This window comes from Sus scrofa, chromosome 17 (genome assembly GCF_000003025.6).
Source record: "Sus scrofa isolate TJ Tabasco breed Duroc chromosome 17, Sscrofa11.1, whole genome shotgun sequence".
Classification (NCBI taxonomy): Eukaryota; Metazoa; Chordata; class Mammalia; order Artiodactyla; family Suidae; genus Sus; species Sus scrofa.
In genome coordinates, this window is record NC_010459.5 from 11408093 (window position 1) to 11432855 (window position 24763).

Sequence of the window (24763 nt, forward strand, 5' to 3'; positions counted from 1 at the left end):
AGGTTCCCAGGCTAGGGGTCCAATCGGAGCTGTAGCTGCCGGCCTACGCCAGAGCCACAGCAACGCAGGATCCGAGCCGTATCGGCAACCTACACCACAGCTCACGGCAACCCCAGATCCTTAACCCATTGAGCAAGGCAGGGATCGAACCTGCAACCTCATGGTTCCTAGTCAGATTTGTTAACCACTGTGCCACAACGGGAACTCCCAATATTTGTCTCTTGATTCAAGCAGCAATCTGGTATCAATGACTGAATATCAAAGACTTCGTGGGGGTTTTTTCTCCCTAATTTTTTGTTTTGAAAAAAAATTTGTTTTGGCTGTGTCCAATACACATGGAAGTTCCTAGGCCAGAGATCAAACCCCTGCCACAGCAGTGACCCAAGCCACAACAGTGACATTGCTGGATCCTTAATACACTGTGCCACAAGGGAACTCCTAGTTTGAAAAATTTTAAACTTCTAGCAAAGTTTAAAGAATAATGCAACAGGAGTTCCCGTCGTGGCGCAGTGGTTAACGAATCCGACTAGGAACCATGAGGTTGCAGGTTCGGTCCCTGCCCTTGCTCAGTGGGTTAACGATCCAGCGTTGCCGTGAGCTGTGGTGTAGGTTGCAGACGCGGCTCAGATCCTGCGTTGCTGTGGCTCTGGTGTAGGCCAGTGGCTGCAGCTCCGATTTGACCCCTAGCCTGGGAACCTCCATATGCCGAAGGAGCGGCCCAAAAAATAGCAAAAAGACCAAAAAAAAAAAAAAAAGAAAAAAAAGAATAATGCAACAAACATCCATATATTATCCAAACTTTTTAAAAAAAAAATCATTTATTTTTTGTCTTTTTTTCCCTCTTTTTTTAGGGCTGCACCCATGGCATATGGAAGTTCCCAGGCTAAGGGCTGAATAGGAGCTGTAGCTGCTGGCCTACGCCACAGCCACAGGAAGGCCAGATCCGAGCCATGTCTGTGACCTACACCACAGCTCATGGCAATGCCAGATCTTTAACCCTCTGAGCAAGGCCAGGGATTGAACCCGCATCCTCATGGATACTAATCAGATTTGTTTCCGCTGAGCCATGACGGGAACTCCTCCCAACTCTTAACATTTTGTACGTTTTTTCCTTCTTTCTTGACCATTTGATATTTTGCAGTCACATGCTATTTTACCCCTAAATACTTCAGCACATATCTCCTAAAAAGCAGGCCATTTCTCTGTAATCGGGGTATAATCATTACCCTCAGAAAATTTTACATTATCATCCTAATATTGTCGATATTAAAATCTTCTCCATTGTTCCAATAATGATCCTCAAAGGTTGCTTTTTGTTTTTTGATGGAGGGTGCAATTTAGGATCATATTCCTCTCGTCACATCTTTGTTTTGTCTCTTTGCTTTAGAACAGTTCACCAACCTTTTTCTTACTATCTCATGAAACTGACATTTCAGAAGAGACCAGGTGGTTGTTTTGCAGACTGTCCCTCAATTTGGATTTGTCCAGTTGTTTCCTTATGAATAGACAAATCACTCCTTTGGCAAGAATAGGAGCACATGATGTCAGTCTGTACCATCCCAAGGTTGATCACTTGGTTGAGGGTGATTTCTTTGATGTAAAGGTACTCTTTTCTCTTTACTAAGTAATCTGTAGGATGATTGGAATTGTAGGAATATCCTCAATCATTCAGCATCTACTGGTAATTTTTGCTTGAGTTAATTACTGGTGGTTCCAAAGTGGTGACTTTCTATTTCTATAATTTTTTGCTACATTTATGAGTTGGAATTCTTCTCTAAAGAAGTGTTTTCTGTCCTCCAGCGGCTCCTCTCTCTTTGAAATTATAACCTACCCTGTGTCATCTTGATGAAGTCATGTCTCTTACTGCCTCGGCATCTGTTTTCTCATCCTTAAGATGAGATGACCTAAAAGCCACATTCTTGAATGTTGTCATTCTGAGACGAAATCCCCATACAGACTTGCCAGGCATCCTCAGAAAACAGCGCGCAAGTTGCTTGGGCCAGCATCTATCGCGGAGTGGGCGGTGCCTCAGCAACTCCGCCGCGCGGCCCCGCGGCCCCTCCCCTGGCAACGGTTACTATTAACCTCTCCTTCTCGCGAGAGGGGCCTCTTTCGGGGCAGAGGTGCGGTCCCGGGGCCTGCGCGCTCCACGTCAACCACCGCCCAGCCCTGCGCGCTGGGTGCCGAAGCGCACGCGCGCACTCGCGCACTCGGACAGTTGGAGGTGTTGGTCCGCCTCGGGCCCGCGGCGCGCGACCCCGGCGCGACACGCACGCGCGCAGCCGCGGCGCGCAGCCGCGGCGCGGGGCTCGGGGCGCGCAGGCGCCGCGGGCGTGGGGCCGCGCAGGCGCGGACGGCGTTGGTCTGAAGAAGACCTTCAGCCGTGCCCTGGCGGATCCGACAGGCCCTCGTAGCGGAGCCGACAGGCCCTCGGGTAGGAGGTGAGGCAAGCGGGGCCCCCGGGCTGGCGGCTGGGGCGGGGCGGCTGGGGCGGCGACTGGCAGGGGCCCGACGGGAGGCGGCTAACGGAGGGCACGGGAGGAGAGGGTCGCCTAACGGGGCGCGGGCCGGCGGAAGGCGGGGCAGCGGGGACTGGCCCCTCAGGTGATGGGACGCCGCTCCGCCACCTGCTCCCCTCCTTGCCGGCCACTGGGGCCCTCGCCGGGCGTCGGGTCGGCCGGGAGGTTGGTTTTGAGGGAAGTTGGGTCTTCGAACCCCGAACTCACTCGCGCCCCCGGCTTTCTCTCCGGAGTCGGCGTCCAGCTTCGGGGGTCTTCCACTCCCTGCGGCCGGAGGGAGGATGCTGAATGCACTGCTTGACGAGCTGCCGGTCCCGTTAGTGATGGTGTAAAGCTGTGTTGCTAACCCACTCCCTCCCCCCGACTGCGGCTAATGCAGCCCCGGAACGCCGTGCACGTCCACGGGCGAGTGCACTTGTAGAGTAATGGAAACGTGTGGAACGTGAAGTCTTCTCGAGCTTTTGCTTGATCATACCAGCAGTGCATTTCCCATCAGAATCACGGGCCTGAAGAAATAAGCTTGAACCAGGCGAACTTGAGGTCAAATCCCCTATACAACTTTTGCAAAGTGTCTGGCAGTAGTTTTGAAAACGAGGCACAATGCTAAGAAAGATTGTAATTGGTTCCTAGATGATGTTTCTAAACATTTAAGTGTATCTTTTCTCTTGTCAATAGATTAAGGCTTTACAGTCTAGTTTTGTTTTTTAACGTTTCTGTTTGAATATATAGTGCCTGCTTTTCTCTGCTTATCTCCCAACCTATAGACTTCTGACACAATTTCAACAGATACCTGCGTCAGTTGTGATCATAAAGAATACTATCAGATTGCAATTGGCAGGGTGTAAAAAGTCTAGAATTGATTATTTGAACACAAGGGAGTGAATTGTAAATTAATTTCTCTGGACCTGAACTATGAAACCTTGTGGTTTAAACCAAAGTTTTATTATGCTATGACTCAGTACATTTATCTTCTTTTATCTTTTCTATACGCTTTCCTCTTAACTTTGTATGTATTTTTATACTATATCATACTGTCTATCGTATTTGACAGGTCTAAGTTAAGAAAGAAATTTTAAATGGATTCACAATTAAGAAGTACACCATAGGGGTTCCCATCGTGGCTCAGTGGTAATGAACCCAACTAGTATCCATGAGGATACAGGTTTGATCCCTGACCTCGCTCGGTGGGTTAAGGATCCAGCATGGCCCTGAGCTGTAGTGTAGGTTACAGAGGTGGCTTGGATCCTGCGTTGCTGTGGCTGTGATGTAGGCCAGCAGCTGTAGCTCCGATTAGACCCCTGGCCTGGGAACTTCATATGCCAAGGGTGAGGCCCTAAAAAGACCAAAAAAAAAAAAAAAAAAAAGGAGGTACCATAAAGTGTGTGTTGTGTTCAGGTGTGTTGGGATGGGACAGAAACTTAGCAGAGGGCCAGATTAAGAGCTAGGCTAAATATAAATAAATAGCAGATTGAATGTGTATTTGCTCCAGGCATAGCAATAGCAAGGGCTAGCTGGTGCTCTAGATTTTTCTAGAGTAATGGGGAGTAGTAATGGGGTTGCTTGAAGCAGTTCTACAGTTGGTTAGACATGGCTTTTGAGGATACTGTAGGAGGAGATTTCCTGTTCTGCAAAGAGGGCAAAGGAAGCAGCAGTGTCGATAGGCCTGAAGATTTTGATGTGAGGGTCATATTGGCAGCAGAAAGGCTGTCTGAATAGTAAGTAGACAGGGTGAAAGATCAAGCAAGCACCTTGGGTTTTTGAAGGCTTTAACTTGAGAGTATACACTGATTTTTGTTAAGCCGATTACTTCAGGTAGAATCTAGCCTATTTCTGGCTAATAGGTAAGATTATAATACTTTATTTTAAGAGCTTTGAGAGAGGGCATATTCTGGATGGGTGTATTTCACTTATTCTTAGTTTAAGGACTGAATTTCAGAGTAGCCAAAATGTTAACCCTGAAGATTTTAAATTGCATCTCTTTTTCAGTTCCTCAGAAAATTTACCTTGTCATCTTATACAGCTCTTTGGCTTTATAACAGCCCAAGAAATACTTTTCTAATGTAAGTTTTTGCATTTTTAAAAAGTAAAAATATAGTTTTAAAAAAGCGTCTCCTTCAGCCTGTGAGAAATTTCTTTTCTTGGAAAGAGGTCAGAAAGATGACCTCTGTGAGTCTCATGAAAAAACCCTTTTATTCTCCAGTGTTCTGGAAAGCTCTTTTTAAAGGAGCAGAATGCTTTCTCTTAACCTTGCTGCATTAGGGTATAAGCATTAACGATGCAGAGGAAGAAAAAAATGTATACCTCTTTTCACAGGACCAAACAGTTGAACACAGAATAAATGCAAAATGGTTATTTTCATTCCTTTGTCCTCATTTTTTTTTTAAGATATGTGTAACACACCAACTTACTGTGATCTAGGAAAGGCTGCCAAGGATGTCTTCAACAAAGGATATGGTAAGTGTGCTATTGTAAATTACCAATTTGGGTAAGCATTAATACTGTATATATTAAGCTATATGGGAGATACTGTACTTGATAAAATGAGGTTAAGTCAACATTAATCTATTTCATAAGATTTAAGGGGATAACTATTAGCAGATTACTAGATCTCTTTTTTTTTTAGAGTTAGAGGCCCTCAAGCATTAAAAACCATTGTGTACATAAGCACATTTGCGTATTTTATATTATCTTTTGGGTGAAATAATATAAATCTGCAATATTTTGCTAGGGCCTTTTGCTAGGCCCTGGGGACAGTTAAAGTAGGGGACATATTTTTGCTCCTCCAAATAATGACAGTGCTTTCATTATTTGAGTGAAGATACAGCTTTTGACTTCTTTGGAGGAACATAGAGTGTTTGAAACCAAATAGACATTTATCTTTGGTGTTTAAATTTTTAATTTTTCGTGTTGTACTCATTTGATTTTTTATTTACTAATAATGTTAATTGTGTATTTTTATATTTAAAGCTTGTGTATATGTCTACATAATTTCTCTTAATTTTGATTCTTAAAATAGTATATGTTCCTTTCATCCATTTGTTTTTTAACTCATTTCAAAAATATGCCTTTAGTATTTTGAGGGACTTAAAAATTATACTTATTTTGTTATAATTCAGTTTCTTGTGGAACTCCCACTTAGTGAGAATACTGTGTATTTTCCATATAAAATGTACTGTGGAGTATTTTCATAATTTCTAAGTTGCAAAGACTAGAGTGCATGTTACATTTTGTACATTACTGTGTTTTTATGTGTGTGTCTAGGGTTTGGCATGGTCAAAATAGATCTGAGAACCAAGTCATGTAGTGGAGTGGTAAGTACTTAATGTATTTTTAATATATTTGACATAATTATCTTAAAGAAACCTGTTTAAAAATCATTGTTTTTTTTTTTTTTTTTTTTTTTTTTTGTCTTTTTAGAGCCGCATCCACAGCATATGGAGGTTCCCAGGCTAGGGGTCCAGATGGAGCTATAGCTGCCAGCCTACACCACAGCCACAGCAACGCCAGATCTGAGCAGCGTCTGTGACATGCACCACAGCTCATGGCAATGCCAGATCCTTAACCCACTGAGTGAGGCCAGGAATCGAACCCACAACTTCATGGTTCCTAGTCAGATTCGTTTCCGCTGCACCATGGCAGGAACTCCTAAAAGTCATTGTTTAGTCAGATTACTTGAATCACATGCTTTTCCTGCTAAGCTGTCTTCCCTACAGTCTTCTCCTCCTCTCAGGGAGACCCTTTGTGTCTGTCATAATAAGAGTGTTCTGAGTCTTATTCTTAAAAGGCGTGGTGTATGTATACACACACACACGTATATATGGGGGCATATATATATATATATATATATATATATTCCCATGTATATGCATTTTTTTTTGACCTATGCCATATCTTTATGCTTTCATGAATATGTATGTGGACACTAAAATCTTTGCCTCCATTATACTGGGTTCATGCAAATTTTATTGTCTTTTTATAAAAACAAAACTGATTTTAATCCTTTCATGATTAGTTGAAACAAATGTAGAAATACATGTAGAAGATTAGTCTACAGTACAGTTTTTATTGATGTTCATGAAATCTTTTTTACTGGAAGTTAAGAATATGGTAAGGGCTTATCAGCATATTGTCACAGCACCTTTAACTAGAGCTTTTATTCAGTAAGTCTCAGCATGTCAACTTGAGAGTCAATTTAGTCTTTGACTTCTCCTTATTGACTGTACCTTTTTTGTTTGGTATTTACCTGTTCGAACCAGTGCAAATTGTATTTCTGGATATAATGATTTAATTATAAAGATAAGAAGCACGTGGAGTAGTTATGGTACTGTGCCTTACATTCCGTATAATCCTGGTTTGTCACTATTATTCTTTCCCTGGGTTTTCCAAGGGTAAATATGTATATATCTGCCCTTCAGGATGGGATTTTGTTATATTGTCTGTTAAAATAGAAAATTTATACTCATTTCGATTAGGGTTTCTAAATTTGCTCAGGGTAGGTTTCTGTTGCAAAAATCAACAACTGAAATTTTTATCTCCCTCTCATGCTGCTGTTGTGTGGAAATATTCATTCAGATGGTAAGAAAAATAGCATATTTGTGTGCTTGTTTTTATGGCTGCTTTTTCTCTGGTACTGATTTAGGATAAATTTCAACCATTGCTCCAAATTTCTTAGATCATATCTTGATATTTTTGTGATACGTCATCTATAACAGTAACATGTTTATGAGTGTTTTGTTGTATACTAGCATTTAATGGAAAACTGTAGATATTATATGCATGTTATAAATAAAAATTTTACACTAGATAATTGTTTTATCTAATTATGCAATTAGACTAGAGTGGAAGTAACTGTGAGACTGGAACTCTGCTTAGGAAAATTCTGACCTTCTCTTTGAGATTTGTACCTCTGGCATTTTAGATTTTTGATAGAGCTTCAGACTAAGAAATGTCTGCTGATAATAAGAAAGAAATGTAGACTAAATACTCTTTTACCTTTTTTGCACGAAAATTAAGGTTTGTATTTGCTAATCTTTCAAGTTTATAAAAGGTACATATGAAAAATAAAGCATTAGGTAGTTAGATATATTAAAAGAAAGCGATATGACCTGTTAAACATGACCAGCATTTATCATTTTTTACCAAGGCCTTGCCTAAGTGTGCAGCATGATACTCTCTTTGAAAGCTTTCTGTGTGGTGCTGATAAACAGATCACAGTTTCCCAGTTGTTTCAACAGCTCATAGAACAAGAGTTGGGAGGAGGGTATTTGGTGAAGGGAGGATTCACACTGCAGGCAGTGAAACAGCTTGGCGGCCTTTGATGCCTGGTGGCAGTATTTCAGAAATGTTCTTTAAAAACAGGGCCAATCAGAATGTTTTTTCCTTGACAGTTGATAGACTGTCAGTGACAGGTGTTGACTGTTGGTATCCCTAGAAGGAGGTCAGTTTCTCATTGCTTATTGTCATGTGGCTGAAGGAATACCAAACTGGGGAGGAGGATATATTTTCAGGCACTCATAGTAACTGTTTGACAGAAAGTACTTTGAAAGGTAGATGGGGGAGAGGGAGGAAGAGGGAATAGTTAGAATATTCCATTTTATTATGAAAAATGGAATGATCCTTTCAAATATTGAAATTGTTTATGTGGAAAATTTTACAGATAGTTTTGTGGGTAAAAGCTGTAAGCCTTCCTAACAGTGAGAATTTATTTAATGCCAGTGAACTATACACATAAACATGGTTAAAATTGGGAGTTCCCATTGTGGCTCAGCAGGTTAAGAACCCAACATAGTGTCTTTGAGGATGCAGGTTCCATCCCTGGCCTCACTCAGTGGATTAAGGATCCAGCATTGCCTTAAGCTGTGGTGTAGGTCACAGACACAGCTTGGATCCTGCATTGCTATGGCTGTGGCTGGTGTAGGCCACAGCTGCAGCTCCAGTTCAACCCCCAGTCTGGGAACTTCCATATGCTGCAAGTATGGCCATAAAAATAAATTAAAATATTTTTTAAAATAACAAGAATGATTAAAATGGTAAATTTTACATTAAGTGTATTTCATGGTAATACAAATACTTTTTTTTTTTTTGCTTTTTTGGGCTGTACCTGTAGCATTACAGCATATGGACATTCCCAGGCTAGAGGCTGTGTTGGAGCTACAGCTGCAGGCCTACTCCACAACCACAGCAACTCAGAATCCAAGCCAAGTCTTCAACCTACATGACAGCTCACGGCAATGCCAAATCCCCGACCCACTTAGTGAGTCCAGGGATCAAACCCACATCCTCATGGATACTAGTCAGATTTGTTTCCACTGCGCCATAATGGGAACTCCAATATATATATATTTTTAATGCAGTAAAGTCCTAACCCTTTTAAAAGGGGGAAGTCTAGGGCTTCTAGTGTTTGGATTTTTAAGGACTTTAAAAATTACTAATAGTTCACAAGCTATGATAGAGAACTAATAGTCTTTTTTAGGTCATGAAAATAAATATTTAAGATTCAATCTTTTGTCTTTTTAAAAACATTTATTTTCAACAAAGATATTTTTCTTTTAAAACAGAGTTTGAGGAGTTCCCCTCATGGCGCAGTGGTTAATGAATCCGACTAGGAACCATGAGGTTTCGGGTTCGATCCCTGCCCTTGGTCAATGGGTCAATGATCCGGCGTTGCTGTGAGCTGTGGTGTTGGTTGCAGACTCGGCTCGGATCCCGCATTGCTGTGGCTTTGGTGTAGGCCGAGGGCTACAGCTCCAATTCGACCCCTAGCCTGGGAACCTCCATATACCGCAGGAGCGGCCCAAAGAAATAGCAAAAAGACAAAAAAAAAAAAAAAAAACCAGAGTTTGAGATTCTCATTTATTAGTAGGAGAGTGTGTGGAACAGAAGCATCAGTAAGAGAGGTGGAGTAATGGGAAGATCCAAAACTGGTTAAAACACTTAGAGATTAGAAAGAGAGAAGGAAAGCAGGAAATAAATTGCTGTGGAGGAGGACTGTGGTAAAGAGTAAATTGTACTGGTTTCTGATACATTGAACACTGCTTTCTGGAATGACTATTTTCTGTTTAATGAGCTGATTTGAAAGTGATTTTTTTTTCTTACCAGGAATTTTCTACTTCGGGTCATGCTTACACGGATACAGGGAAAGCATCAGGCAACCTGGAGACCAAATACAAGATCTGTGACTATGGACTGACCTTTACCCAAAAGTGGAACACAGACAATACTCTTGGGACAGAAATCTCTTTGGAGAATAAGGTAAGTGAGAGCATTGGAGGTTATTTGTAAGGTCAGTTTATCTTGCAGATAAAATAATGATCAGACCCCAGATATAATTGAATGAGATCTTGCACCCTTGCATCCTGTCTAGTTGCCATGATTTTTCTCTGCACATGCCCTTTGGTCTGTTTTGTGTTCCTAGAAAGTAAGGCTTTATTGGTGAGTACATAATTATCACACCTTTGACCAGTTCTACTTAGCTATTCTGCAGCTGAGCCTCTCCTGAGTAGACCAAACTGTTTGCAGTGATTTAGTTTCATTTTATTTTGTAATCATTGCAAAATTGACTCCACAGAAAAATGTTTCTACAACTCTTTAATGTTTTGGGAGTTCCTGGTGTGGCTCAGTGGGTTAAGAATCTGACTGCAGTAGCTCAAGTCACTGCAGAGGCACAGGTTTGATCTCCAGCCCGTATTTCCATATACTGTGGGTGTAGCCATTAATAAAATTCTTAAAGGTTTTAAAAGAGAAAATCTTTCAGCAGATGTACTTGTCAAGTGCCTGTTACATTCAAGGCACTATTTTTTGAGGTTTGTTTTTGTCTATATGCGCATGACCATGTGTAGATAATGTGTATGTACATTAGTTGAATTAATTACTTAGGTTGGCTTGTTAAATGTCCAGTTATGTCATCACAGTAATTTCAAGAGAGTATCACAGTTATTTTGTTGGTCTGTACTGTAGTTGACACTATTGGCTAAGTAGGACCTGACTTATACATTTTAGCCTATTTTTCAGTGAGAGAATCATGGTGAAGCAGGGGAGTGGGTAGTAGGGTAGAGGGGAGGGAAGGATCAAGAGGAAATTATTTAATAATAAAATTAAATAATGTAATATTTGACTTTCTTTCATGACTTCCTTGTTTTTGTTAGAGAGGTCACAGAAAACTTTAGAATTGGTTTTTCAAGTCAAGAAAAGAATTGAAAATTACTAATTGTTAATTTTAAATCTTTGTTTTTCAGTTGGCTGAAGGGTTGAAACTGACTCTTGATACCATATTTGTACCAAACACAGGGTAATTATCCCAACCCCCTGTTCTGAAATGGTTTTGTGGCTTGAAGGGATGGAGAGAGAGGTTTGGGACAGGGAGCTGTGGGAGCAGCTCAGAAGCAGATGAAAACCTGGGACCTGTGTGTGTGAGAGGCAGGAAGGCTCCCTTGAGGAGGGCACAGTTTTATATGAAAACTGCACAGATGAACAAAAACCTTCAAATCTAATTCAAAGAGGTACATAGTAGGAAAAACACGCTTCTAGCTCCTAAGTTTTTCCTACTATGTGCCTCTTTGAATTAGATTTGACAGTTTATATATATATATATATTTGTCTTTTTAGGGCCACGCCTGTGGCATATGGAGGTTTCCAGGCTAGGGGTCTAATCAGAGCTGCAGCTGCCAGCCTACGCCACAGCCACGCCAGATCCAAGCTGTGTCTGCGACCTGCACTACAGCTCATGGCAATGCTGGATCCTTAACCCACTGAGCAAGGCCAGGGATCAAACCTGTGTCCTCGTGAATACTAGTCAGATTCGTTTCCTCTGAGCCATAATGGGAACTCTGAGACTGGATCTTTTTTAAGCTATGCTGAAGCTTCACAGATGTGAAACATTGCTGAGAAGTTAGGAGGAGAGTGTGATCTCCTGGCACCAGGACCCTGCAGAGTACTGCCACTGCTTACCTGATTGCCTAGCCACTACAGACCCTCAGCTTCTCTGCTCAGTTTTTCATCCAAAAAATGGGGACTGTGTTGCTTCTTACCTGCCTCACATGGGCCACTTCTGTCTGAAGGACACAGGTGCTCAGTGGGGCTCCCTCCCGTGGCATTTCTCCTTGGCAGTGACAACAGGTGTGCCCTTCCTGCTTCACATGTGCGTTGTCTTCAGGACCGATGTTCTCATAAGAGGCCTGATGGGAATAGCACAGGGACTGTTAAGAACTGATACTCTGGTTTCGGTATTGTCCTTCAATATGCTTCTCGGGGTTCTTACTTGTCTCTGTGGTGGCACCTGATTAAGGATCCGGCATTGCCACAGCTGTGGTTCGGATTCAGTCCCTGGCCTGGGAACTTCCATATGCTGAGGGTTCTGCCAAAAAAGAAAAAAAAATGTATGCTTCTCCTCTGCTCATCTGACATTGTCTCGAGAGAGAACACTGACCCTAAGGAAAATAAATATCCTTACAAAAAAGAAGCACACCTCTCCACGATAGGTTAATACTTAAGATGTGTGTCAGGTGTTACCTTTTGTTGCATTTAGAAACATTTAAAGGAATTTAGTTTCTTGTGTATCTATATCCATACACCTTTAGATTATTAATTTGGTACTGAAATGTATCTTACATCTTTTTATAATTTTCTTATGCTTTCATGAAATTAATCATGAAATACCCTATTTATTTATTTATTTATTTATTTGTCTTTTTGCCATTTCTTGGGCCTCTCCTGAGGCATATGGAGGTTCCCAGGCTAGGGGTCTAATCGGAGCTGAAGCCACCAGCCTATGCCGGAGCCACAGCAACACAGGATCCGAGCCACATCTGCAACCTACACCACAGCTCACTGCAACGCCAGATCCCTAACCCACTGAGCAAGGCCAGGGATTGAACCCGCAACCTCATGGTTCCTAGTTGGATTTGTTAACGGCTGAACCGCAACGGGAACTCCACCCTATTACTTTAACTTACAGGGCGAAGTAGGTTAAAAAATAGTATATATTTCTAATCCTAGCAAGATTATACTTGTAGGGCTAAGTCATGTAAAACATTTTATTGTATATGTGACATCCACCAACTCCCTGTTTACACTGGGGGAGGGAAAGAATCTTACTCTAAAGATTGCTAGATAGCAGTAAAAACTTGTTTTTTTTATTGTGTTGCTTTTGTGTCTTTTTTTTTTAACAGGAAGAAGAGTGGGAAATTGAAGGCCTCCTATAAACGAGAATGTTTCAGTATTGGCAGTAATGTTGATATAGATTTTGCTGGACCAACCATCTATGGCTGGGCCGTGCTGGCCCTTGAAGGCTGGCTTGCTGGCTATCAGATGAGTTTTGACACAGCCAAATCCAAACTGTCACAGAATAATTTTGCTCTGGGTTACAAGGCCGCGGACTTCCAGCTGCACACTCATGTGTGAGTGTTCCTAATTCAGAGCTTCCCTTTAGTGCCAGTGCAGTCGCCCAAGAGATGGTGGCCACCACCCTGGGGAGAAGGCTGCCTCCTGATGCTGGGGTCCTTTGGAGATGTCCCTGCTTCCTCTGGTTCCCTGCTCCTCTTGGCTGTTTCTGGGAGCAAGTCTGTTCGGGTCAGGAAGAAGTTCCCTAATTGAGCTGAGCATCCAGGAGCATCCTGGATCCTAATTCTGTGGTACCCTGCTCAGAACCCAGGTGACCCTCTTGCATTCAGAAGTAGCAGGAGTAGCGTGAGTCCTGGGCTCACGTCGGCAGCCTGTTGGTTAAATGAATTTGAACTTTTAAACTGTATGTTATGTCTTGGTCTTCTGGACGCTGCTCTGTCCCAGGAAGAAAAAGCAGAGGATGAGCTGTGTGTTTTCCGATTGTTGCAGATTGCTCTCCACTAGACACTCTAATCCACTGACGATGAGTAAAATGAAGTCAGTAGTGGTGCAGACAGTGGCACTGAAATTGCGTGTTAGGAACACCGCAGAAAGCCCAGGACTGTCTTCTGGGATGCTTTGAAGCAGTACTTGGGTGCTTCCCTGGGGGCTGTGCACTGTAGGTGTGTAGGGAGGGCTTTCTGATGCTAAGGTTGCATTTCGGATGAAGTTCAGAATTGGCTTGTGCCACTATATGTTATTTTCGCAGAATCTTTGTAGAACTCTAAAGTTTTTCGATATTGTGAACATCTCAGAGCCATGGATCGTTTTACCTTTGTACATAATTGTGTCTAAGAAATTCACATCATGTGGAGGAGCCATGTAAATGAATCAAACGTTACTATGCTTTAATCAGGCAGTTATAAATTCTGTAACTGTTTTGCTCACTAGTCATTTATGCTAGATGTTTGCTGAAATCTGTAGTTGTAGAAGGACATCCTGGTTTAGATAGTTTTAGAATTTGTTTTCATATTGTAACAAACTAGTTTTTTATGAACTTTTCTTGTGCCTTGAAAACAGGAATGATGGCACTGAGTTTGGAGGGTCGATCTACCAGAAAGTGAATGAGAAGATTGAAACGTCAATAAACCTCGCATGGACGGCCGGCAGTAACAACACCCGTTTTGGCATTGCTGCTAAGTATAAGCTGGATTGTAGAACTTCTCTATCTGTAAGAACATGCTACCAGATGGATCTGCTCTTAGGGTTTCATCTAAGTTGTATGCTGTGATATAGTTGTAGTTTGCATGTCGTCCTAACTTTGAGTGGTCATTGTGCAGTGAGAACATTACACCTCAAATCAAGAAATGTGGGTTCTGATCCTCATTCGTCCTTAATTTGTCCTCTGACTTTCTCAAGTCATTTTATCTCTTTGACTTCAAAGTTGTCTTATCCATAACTTCCTGGGATTTGATTACTATTCCTGTCGCCATTAGAGAGTCAAATTAATAACATAACCAGAAGTGCCCATTGTGGCTCAGTGGTTAACGAATCTAAGAACCATGAGGTTGCCCATTTGATCCCTGGCCTCACTCAGTGGGTTAAGGATCCAGCATTGCCGTGTGCTGTGGTGTAGGTTACAGACATGGCTCGGCTCTGATCCTGAGTTGCTGTGGCTCTGGCATAGGCAGACCCCTAGCTGGGAACCTCCATATGCCGTGGGTACGGCCCTAGAAAAGGCAAAAAGACAAAAAAAATTAAAAAATAAAAAAGCACCACCAATTGAGCTCTTAAATTGCATGTTCTGTGGGTGTATCATCTCATTTAATCCTTACAACTCCTCTGTTTGGGGTTGTATTATCTTCACCTCCATTTTTAAAATTTATTTATTTGGCTGCAGCATGCAGCAGCTTGAGGTGGAACCTCAGTTCCCGGATCAGGGATCGAACCCCAGGCTGCACTCTGAAAGTTCCGAGTCCTAACCACTAGACCACTAGGAACCTCCTCTCACCCCCATTTTATGGATGTGGGAGCTGAGGCTTAGAGAGGTTTGGTGACTTGCTCAAGGTCACACAATAAGAGGCAGTGCCAGGGGTTCCCGTTGTGGTGCAGTGGAAGTGAATCCGACTAGGAACCATGGGGTTGTGGGTTCGATCCCTGGCCTTACTCAGTAGGTTAAGAAATCTGGTGTTGCTGTGAGCTGTGGTATAGGTTGCAGACGTGGCTTGGATCCTGTGTTGCTGAGGCTGTGGTGTAGGCCAGCAGCTGTAGCTCTTATTAGACCCCTAGCCTGGGAACCTCCATGTGCCACGGATTCAGCCCTAAAAAGAAAAGAAAAGAAAAAAAAAAAAAAAAAAAAAAAAAAGGCAGTGTGAGTATTTGAACCCAGATCTGTCACTAGAGTTCATGCTTTAACTACTCTTGGAGGGAGTGATATTTGACTGCACAGCGTTTGACAGTTTTGCTTGAGGCTTTTAAGCATGCATTCTCAAGGTCCCTTCTCTCCCCCTACCAGTCCTACCGACTTAAAAGATTTATCTTTTATGGAGTTCCCATTGTGGCTCAGTGGTAACAAACCCAGCTAGGATCCATGAGGACGTGGGTTCAATCCCTGGCCTTACTCAGTGGGTTAAGAATCTAGTGTTGCTGTGAGCTGTGGTGTAGGTCACAGATGCCACTTGGATCCCCTGTTGCTGTGGTTGTGGTGTAGGCTGGCAGCTGCAGCTCCAATTCACCCTCTAGCCTGGGAACTTCCATGTGCCGTGGGTGCGACCCTAGAAAAAAAAAGATTTATCTTTTATTAATTAAGTTTTCAGTTTCAGTAATTCTGGATTGGCCCCAAGATGTTTCATCTTTGGAAATCTGATGTGCGAAGTGATTGTGTTGGACCTACATATTATGAAATAATTGTTTCTAACTATTTTTATTTCATCTTCTAATCTTAGGCTAAAGTAAATAATGCCAGCCTAATTGGATTGGGTTATACTCAGACCCTTCGACCAGGTGAGTAAAAATAACAATGGAGTGGGATAGAAGTTGATAGAGGAATAGTGGAAATGATCTGCAGACAACCTGCAGTCACTTTAGGTTGATCCTGACTATTTTGTAACATTTTGTTGTTCAAAGACAGATCGAGTACTTTGTTTAAGAAAAAAAATGTGTGTATGTAAATATACACACACATATATATGTAATACGTGTCTGTGTGTGTTTTGTTTGTTTGTTTTTTTCTGGCTGTACCAGTAGCTATGGAAGTTCCTGGGCCAGGGATCGAATTCGAGCTGCACCTGTGACCTGTGTCACAGCTGCAGCCAGTGACAGATCTTCAACCCACTGTGCCAGGCTGGGGATTAAACTGGCGCTGCCCAGAGACAATGTCTGATCATTAACCTACTGTGCTACAGCGGGAACTTCAGTATGTGTATTTTTACTTATAACTTGTTTTTTTTGTTTTTTTGTTTTGGCTTTTTAGAGCCGCATTTGTGGCATATGGAAGTTCCCAGGCGAGGGGTCCAATTGGTGCTGTTGCTGCCAGCCTACACCACAGCCACAGCAACGTAGAATCCAAACCCCATCTGCAACCTACACCACAGCTCATAGCAATGCCGGATCCTTAACCCTCTGAGTGAGACCAGGGATTGAACCCAAAACCTCATGGGATACTAGTCAGATTCGTTACTGCTGAGCCAGGACAGGAACTCCATAACTTGGTTACTCTGGCTTGTGAGTTTGGTTGATCCCTCAGTGTTCTTAACCTTGGATTCTAAGTGAAATGTGCCGTGACTGTGCTATTACAGATCAGGCGGTGATGGAGTTAGTAATGGCTATAACTCCTATAGCCCATGTGACCTGCTGATTCCACCCACTGTTTCTAGAAAACACACATCTGATGGTAATGCTTGTTACAAGTGATTGTGGTGTTTTCTTTTTCCTAGGAGTCAAACTGACCCTATCAGCTCTAATCGATGGAAAGAACTTCAGTGCAGGAGGTCACAAGGTTGGGCTGGGATTTGAACTAGAAGCTTAATGTGGTTTTGCGTAAAGCATCAGCTTTGTTCCTGGAGGTGAAGAGAAACGAACCCACTATGTTTTGGCCTTAAAATTCTTCTGTGAAATTTCAAACGTGTGAACTTTTTATTCTTCCAAAGAATTGTAATCCTCCCCACACTGAAGCCTAGGTATCGAGTCATCCTGAGGGAGGTGCTTGAAGGCATGCCTGGAAGTTGTCATGTTCGTGCCATGTTTCAGTTCAGTTCCACAGTGTTATTTTAAATGTGTTCCTCAGCCACGGTGTAGTGTCATGTTCCAAAGGAGATGACCCGGCCCTCCAGGTGTACGTCACGTCCTGCATGTCCCACACCACTTGTTCATGGCCTTGGCATATATGGTCTCTGTGCAGTAGTGGAATCTTTGGTTTTGCATCAGAGTAAAATAAAATAAACCCATCACATTTGGAACATAATTGCTCATCTGACTTGCCAGTGCTAGTTTCTTGTATTTGGTGTGATTGCTTTTGTTTTGAAAAACCCTCTCACAGTTGGGGTTTGTGTCTGAAACGCCAGTGCTGCTGCCCATGCCCACCGCTCTTGTTTACCTCCCTCCTGCTGCCATTCTGCAGCCGGGCAGGAGTGAAACACAGAGTCTGTCCTGCTGGGCAGAAGCATGTCTCTTGAGGTTCTTGCTACCTTTTGCAGTGTGAGAGAGTATATCCCACTGGTAGTCCTGTGCAGCTGCTGAGGAGGCGTGAGGGTGTGTGTGTGGTTAAAAAGATGGCAAAGGAGAGAGTACAGCTTGGGGAGCACGGCCGGGAAAGGCTGGCAGGAGGGTCACGGCTCTGGAGGGTGGGCCTTAAGAAAATGCTTTTGATTATGAGGTCTAGGAAAAGGATAACCAAAGGAGGGAAATTCCAGTTTAGAAAAGAAATAAGTAGACTGATGTATTCAGGGTTTACTGGTAAATCATCTTTCTAAAAGTAGAACTCCTTTTGAAAATCTTTTTTTTTTTTTTTCCCCCAGAATACATGCCGGTTGCAGCAAATTCAGTCAGTGTAGATGTAAATGTGAAAATTGCCATTCCTCCTATCCCTTTTTGTTCCACTGCCACTGACAGTTTGACATGTATCTTAGCAGATATTTTCCACTATCTTTAGTGAGTACATAAATACCTATTTATATAAAATGTCAAAACACTTACCTTGTTTTGCAGAATACTTTTAAAGTTAACATAGCAGAGTCCTCTTCCTGATTATTTGTTTAGATATGCCTCATATGTATTTTTTTCTTTTTACAGCCGCATCTGCGACATATGGAAGTTCCCAGGCTAGGAGTTGAATTGGAGCTGCAGCTGCCAGCCTATGCCACAGCCACAGCAACACCAGATCTGAGCTGCATCTGTGACCTTTACTACAGCTTGTGGCAATATTGGATCCTTAAACCACTAAGCAAGGCCAGGGATCAAACCTGTATCCTCACAGACACTGTGTTGGGTCCTTAACCCACTGAGTCATGGTGGGAACTCAACCTTAAATTTTTTATTTTTATACTTTTGTGTTAATGTGACATATATTTAGTCCCCTTTTTGCTGCATTCAGTTTGCTTTACAAGCAGTGCCTCAGTGAATATGTTTGTCCACTTCCGTGAGTATTCCCCTTGGCAGCACTGCCCAGTAAAACTTTCTGTCGTGGTGGAAACCACTGACATGTGCACTGTCCCATGTGGCAGCCACTAGCCACCTGTGGCTATTGAGCACCTGAAGTGTAGGATTAGTGGAAGAACTCAGTTTTTAATTCTGTTTCATTTTAATTTGTCTTAAAATTAAGTAGCCACATGTACAGAAGTAGCTGTTGACAATACAGGTCTCCAGAAACAGTTTCTAGAAGTGAGGTTGCTGAGTCACAGGGCATGCACCGTTTTTTTGCCAGTGAATTTTATTATATTTATAGTTGCATGACCATCATCACAACCTAATTTTAGAACATTTCCATCCCAAGTCCCCAGTCCACCCACCCCCCTCCAAACTGTCCTCTTAGGTAACCATGTTTTTCAAAGGGCTCACACATCTGGTAAGTATTACAAAATCACCCTTCAGATATTTTGTACCAGATTGTATCTGCCAGTGGTGGTGAAGAGTGCCCATTTCCCCACATCCGCAAAAATACTGAATGTTATTAGACTTTATTTTTACTAGTTTTATAAGTGAAAAATTATACGTTGTATTTTTGTTGTTTTGGGTTTTTTTTAGGGCCGCACCCATGGCATATGGAGGTTCCCAGGCTAGGGGTCCAGTTGGAGATGTAGCTCCCAGCCTACACTACAGGCACAGCATTGAGGGATCTGAGCTGAGTCTGGGACCTACACCACAGCTCATGGCCATGCCCGATCCCCGACCCACTGAGTGAGGCCAGGGATTGAACCGGCATCCTCATGGATACTAGTCAAGTTCATTACAGCTGAGCCATGATGGGAACCCCTGATACCTTGTTTTAATTGCATTTCCCTAATGGCCAGAGAGATGGAACTGTTTTCATATGTTTACTGATCATTAATAATTCTCTGATTTGCCTGTTCATATTACTTGCTCAATTTCCAAATGAGTCACCTTAAAAACAACTAGACATGGTAGCTTTTGGAAAACCTCATTGCTGCAAGGTATTTCCCTGTACTACCTCCAGAGAGTCTCTTGCTAGAATCCAAATTCCAGCCACTACTTAGGTCAGAAAATACCTGTGATACAGGTAAATGATACCAGTTTGTTTTGTTTTGTTTTGTTTTGTTTTCTCACTGTTTTTGTGGGTTGGACCATCATTTCAGGAGATAAAGCGTAACAAAAGGCAAAGGCAGTGAGGGGTGAAGAGCAAACTGGTTCCATGTCGTTGATGCCTGTGTCTCATTGGGGAACTGCAGCCCGAGCTGGGCTGACAGCTGCACTGGGAGGCCCTTGGTGGCTGAAGTGGGCGCCAAAGGCTGACGTGAGTGAGGTGTGTGGTGGTGGGTGTGTCTTCAGCCTGCTGGTATCAGGGGCAGGGGATAAAGATGGTGGGGGTTGGGGGCATGAGGACAAGATGCTCCCCCAGGTAATTTGTTACTTGTCTGATGAGGCCTGAAGTAGAAGGGATGGAGCTTGCTCTAAGTCGATGTGTTTTCCTTACTTGTGTAATCCTGTCCCTTTTAAGTGACTTGTTCTTGCAAAGGTAAAGAGCCAAATTTTGTGTTGCCTCTTCAGTGATCCAGACATGAATGTAGAGACTCAAAGTTCAGCCTTTTCAGCAGTTTTACTAAATCATGGCTGGGCCGCTTCTAGGTACCCTCATCATTATGTTTTAGCCAAAAGAAAGCACATTTCCTGAGCTTCTGTGCCAGGCTCTGTGCTGGTCACTTGTGATGCAATTGGCCTACCCCTCCCAGCAGTGACTGCTAGAGTCTTGGAGTGTGGTCGTGCAGGGGAGGAAACCACGCCAGGGGTCCTTGACAGAGGACTTGGTTGTGGCTTCTCATGCGGAAATTCTCAGGAACTCTCCATAAAACGAACTCCCCATAAAATGCACTCCCCAAAAATGCACTCGAGCACCCCTCTCCCCTCTGCTGCCCCAGCTTTCGTTTCACTGCCCCTGTCCCTCCTCCCCCTTCTCTCCAGTTTAGCTTTATAACTCCTGATACCACTCATGTATTAATTTTTTACCACTCTTATCTAATTTTTTTTTCTTTCTTTTTCGGCCACCCCCTGGCATGTGGAGTTCCTGGACTAGGGATCAGATCTGAGCCACAGTTGCAACCTACACCATATCTGTAGCAACAGTGGATCCTTAACCCGCTGTGCCAGGCTGGGGATAAAACCTGCGTCCTGGTGCTGCAGAGATGTCGCCAATCCCATGGCACCACAGCAGGAACTCCTGATCTTGTTTAATTTTTAAAATTGATTCTTTCAGGACACCGCCAGGATCCTCAGTCTTGCCTTTTGAGCCTTACTCTCAAGGTAACTTACTTGGTCTTCTCTGCAGCCTGGGAGCAGAGAATGAACATTCTGGTATAGATGCATTTGATGTCAGTGGGTTCTTTGATTCAGTGACTCCACTCCTGGGAATTTGGCTTAAGGAAGACATCAGAGATGCACACAGTTCTGTATGGGGTTGCTCACTGCCATGTTCTTTATAGTAGAGACAAATTGATAGCGCTTCACATGTGCAGTAGTAGGGACGGATGGCATGTTTATCCACTAAGTGGAATATTGTTCAGCCATCAACAGTATTTTTGAAGAATCATACTCATCTAGGATTGTTTATAATGTTAAATAGAAAAAACGAAGTAAAAATACTAATTCCAATTTTATTTTTTAAAAATGTTTATGCATATATAGGAGAAAATGCTCCAAATATTAATGTTCATTGTCTTGGGAAGGTGGAATCTTAAGTTTTTTGTTTGTTTGTCTTTTTAGGGCCACACCCATGGCATATGGAGGTTCCCAGGCTGGGGTCCAATCGGAGCTATAGCTACCAGCCTACACCACAGCCACAGCAACACCAGATCTGAGACGCATCTGTGACCTACACCACAGCTCATGGCAACGCTGGATCCTTAACCCACTGAGCAAGGCCAGGGATTGAACCTGCATCCTCATGGATTTGTTACTGCTGAACCACAATTAAGTAAGTTTTGTTTTATCCTTTATTATAATTTTTTCTGGTTTTCTAAAGTGAATTTCTTATTTCTGTAATTAGAGGCAGGGTCTTCTAATTAATATTATTGTGGGAAATGCAGAGAGCCCCTGCGGCTGCAGCAAGAGTGTGTCTGGCGGTGGTGAGTGCGTCTGTGGTCCAGGTTGGCAAGGCCCAGCCATTGGCTGGGGCAGGAAACACCTTAAGAAAGTTACCCAGACAGAGAGCTTGATCAGAGTATTGGTGTGGATTGTGACAAGGAGGCTTTTATTAAATTTTGTACTGAGATTAAATTCACACACCATATTTTAGATATTAGTTACCTCTCCAAGACACCATGCGTTGCTAATCCCTCATCGTAGTCAGAGCTCCACCACTTCAGGGGCAGAGGGCAGTAGATGGCCTACAGTTTCATTTCGTTACTAAGTGTCTGTGCATGGAGGCTCATGGCCCTTTTGACCAGGCTCAGCTCCTAGAACTTTGGACAGAGGAGCCCTGAGAAAGAGCCAGAGCTGTTTCTGGGCCCCAGTGTTAGCAACGTGCACATGCACGGAGGCTGTGGATTCTGCGCAGGGAGCCCTCCCTGTAAGACCCTCTAACACCAAGGTTCCGATGGGCGCGCCATGTGTGCTCTTTGATAGCTTCCCTCTGCTTGTTCCCCTTATAAACAGCACCCCTTTGCCCTCCACTTGCATGTGAGATATTCAGGTTCTGTCCTCCACCTTGGTGGTCCTCTAAGCCTATGGTCATGTTAGTGTGGAGCTTTCATGCACAGGGCTTGCCCTCAGACTGAAGGGTAAGGTCCTTCTCCGAGTAAGGGTGGTCTGGTGATAGCCAGTTCTAACTCACTCTGCTTTGTTGTTTTTTTGGCCACGCCTACAGCATGTGGAAGTTCCCAGGCCTGGGATCTAACCAACCATAGCAGTGACAATGCCGGATCCTCAACCAGCTGAGCCACCAGGGAACTCCTCACTCACTCTGGTTTTAAATCAGTTGTGGGTTAGGACAAGGTAGCTTCTTCTAAACCACTGTGAAAGTGGAGTTACAGTTGTGGCTCAGCGGTTAACGAACCTGACTGGCATCTATGTGGATGCAGGTTCGATCGCTGGCCTCACTCAGTGGGTTAAGGATCTGGTGTTGCTGTGGGCTGTGGTGTAGGTTGTAGACACGGCTCCAATCCTGTGTTGCTGTGGCCCTGGCACAGGCTGGCAGCTACAGCTCCAATTGGAACCCTAGCCTGGGAACATGCCGTGGGTGCAGCCCTAAAAAGAAAGACAGAAAAAAATAAAAAAATAAACCACTGTGAAGGCTACTTGACACTTTGCTCAGGGCGAGAGTGGCAGCAGTGTTGGCCGCCCGGGCCTCCCCACTGCCTGGCTGGGGTGGCACAGAGGGGAAGGTGTGCCTGCGCTCTATGGAGGTGATTCCAGCAAGTCCGGCTCATTCTCAACATACCAGTCAGATGCTCTCTTTCCCTCGGGTGGAGGGAATGGAAAGCAGAAGGGCAGAGAGACCAGTCACTCAGAGACGTTAGTGCATAGTGTGTGCATTTAAGCTTAGCTGTCCCTCCCTCCCCCTGGAGAGCTGGCTGGTCCACCTCGGAGACGTGTCCACACCTCCCAGGGTTGGTGTAAGTTAGTGTATAGTTCTCATCCCTTGCCCCCCACTGCTCCCACCTTCCTGGATGGCTCACCACACCCACAGCTGATCTCCTGACCTCAGACCTTTCCTGTCTGTGGCCTGTGAATGGACACCTCTTCTCAGCTGGTCTGCGGGCACCTGCAGATACGCTGTTTCCCCACAGCACCAGTGCTCTGGCTGGGGTCTCTGCCGAGTTTCTGCCTCTTTGGGGAAGCTTCCCTTCCCCAGGGCCCTGCCCTCTGGAAACACCCTCATGGTGGCAGCAGCCACCCTGGACGGCAGTCTTTTTGTCTTCCTGCCTCCTGTGGCCAGACCAGCACATGGCATGTGATGGGTGCACAGTGGACATTTACTGATGAATGGATGGAGCCAGCCTGCAAGCAGGCCTATTTGGGATTTTTGTGAATGGATTGAAGTTGTCCTTCGGCAGGCACTCCTAGTTCCCTGTGGCCATCACGGCAGCACAGATAACTCCTGACATTTCTAGTGATTCTCTGAATTATGTTTACCCTTAACATTCTGGGAGGTGACTTCACTGCTGCAGTTTAAAAAGGATCTGCAAATAGGGTCACAGCTGCAATTACATTTGCCTCCACTGGGTGCTGCTGTTGCTGCTGCCAGTGGAAGATGATGGCCCAGCTGTGGGGTTGGTGCCTTCTGCCCTTGAGTCAGTCTATCTCCTTCCCTTTGAGCTCCTCCCTCCCTTCCCCAGCACCTCCCAACTCATAGCTTGGAATCTACATTCCAGGTTGGATTTAACCTCTAAGTGTCAAAGCCAGAAATCCCATCACTCTGGCTCTGGTCAAGTTCCTGTTCTAGCCAACAGCTGATCACCTTTGTTGAGCCCGAAACACTGGCTTAAAGTCAGATTTAATTCCTTATGTTTCCTAAACAAAAGCAGGCAGATTAAACCTCACCTCCTTCCTGGGCTTCCTTTCCAAGGTCTTAGTCACCTCTCACGTTCCTTCTCTGGCCCAGGACACAGTCCCTTTTCTAGACACCACAGTTGTGGACATGGTCTGACCAGTGCCGACCGGGACGAAGCTGAGACACTGTCAAAATCCTGGGGCTGCTCCAGTCCTGTTACCATTTGGCTGCTAAACTTGTTCTCATGCTGTGCTTGAGTTGCCCCAGTACCTGGCCAGCTCCAGGTTTCAAAGAGCAGCGTTTCAAAATGGATGGTGGTGAGATGACGGAGTATAGGTGATTTTTTTCCCTTTTCCTGAAATATGTTTCAGGGTCTTTTCAATAATAAAGGATCATGTGCTGCAAAGGTATTTATTAAGAAGGTGACAGTTAATCCAAGAACAGGGCTACATTTCCCCACATTCTACAGGTCTCACCAGGCATGCAGAGAACCTAGTCTCCAGTTTCCTCAGTCTCCAGCTCTTTCACCTTGTTCATCTAACTGGCTTATTTTGTTCCTTTCCTTCATTATCTGACTTAATTCTGTGCTCAGCACAGTTCTCCTGAGGGGACTTCTCCTTAAAAAGTGAGGTAGTGGGTAATGACCAGTCCAAGAAGGAAGGTGAACAGACTTGCTCATGGAGTCCTGTCCTGGGCCAGGCCCCTTGCACCACGCTGCCTCCCAGCGAGGAGTCCTAGCCCTGGTGCCATCATCTAGGAGCACTTGGGG

General features: G+C 43.9%; 1 protein-coding gene across 3 annotated transcripts; it reads left to right on the plus strand.

Moving 5' to 3' along the window:
- VDAC3 (voltage-dependent anion channel 1 pseudogene 5) lies at positions 2221–17303 on the plus strand. 3 transcript variants are annotated; one of them, XM_021077307.1, is made up of 10 exons: positions 2293–2441; positions 4905–4973; positions 5781–5830; positions 7092–7094; positions 9618–9770; positions 10754–10806; positions 12686–12913; positions 13917–14067; positions 15782–15839; positions 16772–17303. In XM_021077307.1, exons 2-10 carry the CDS (start codon positions 4907–4909, stop codon positions 16861–16863), a joined length of 855 nt encoding a protein of 284 aa, XP_020932966.1. In that variant the 5' UTR covers positions 2293–2441; positions 4905–4906; the 3' UTR covers positions 16864–17303.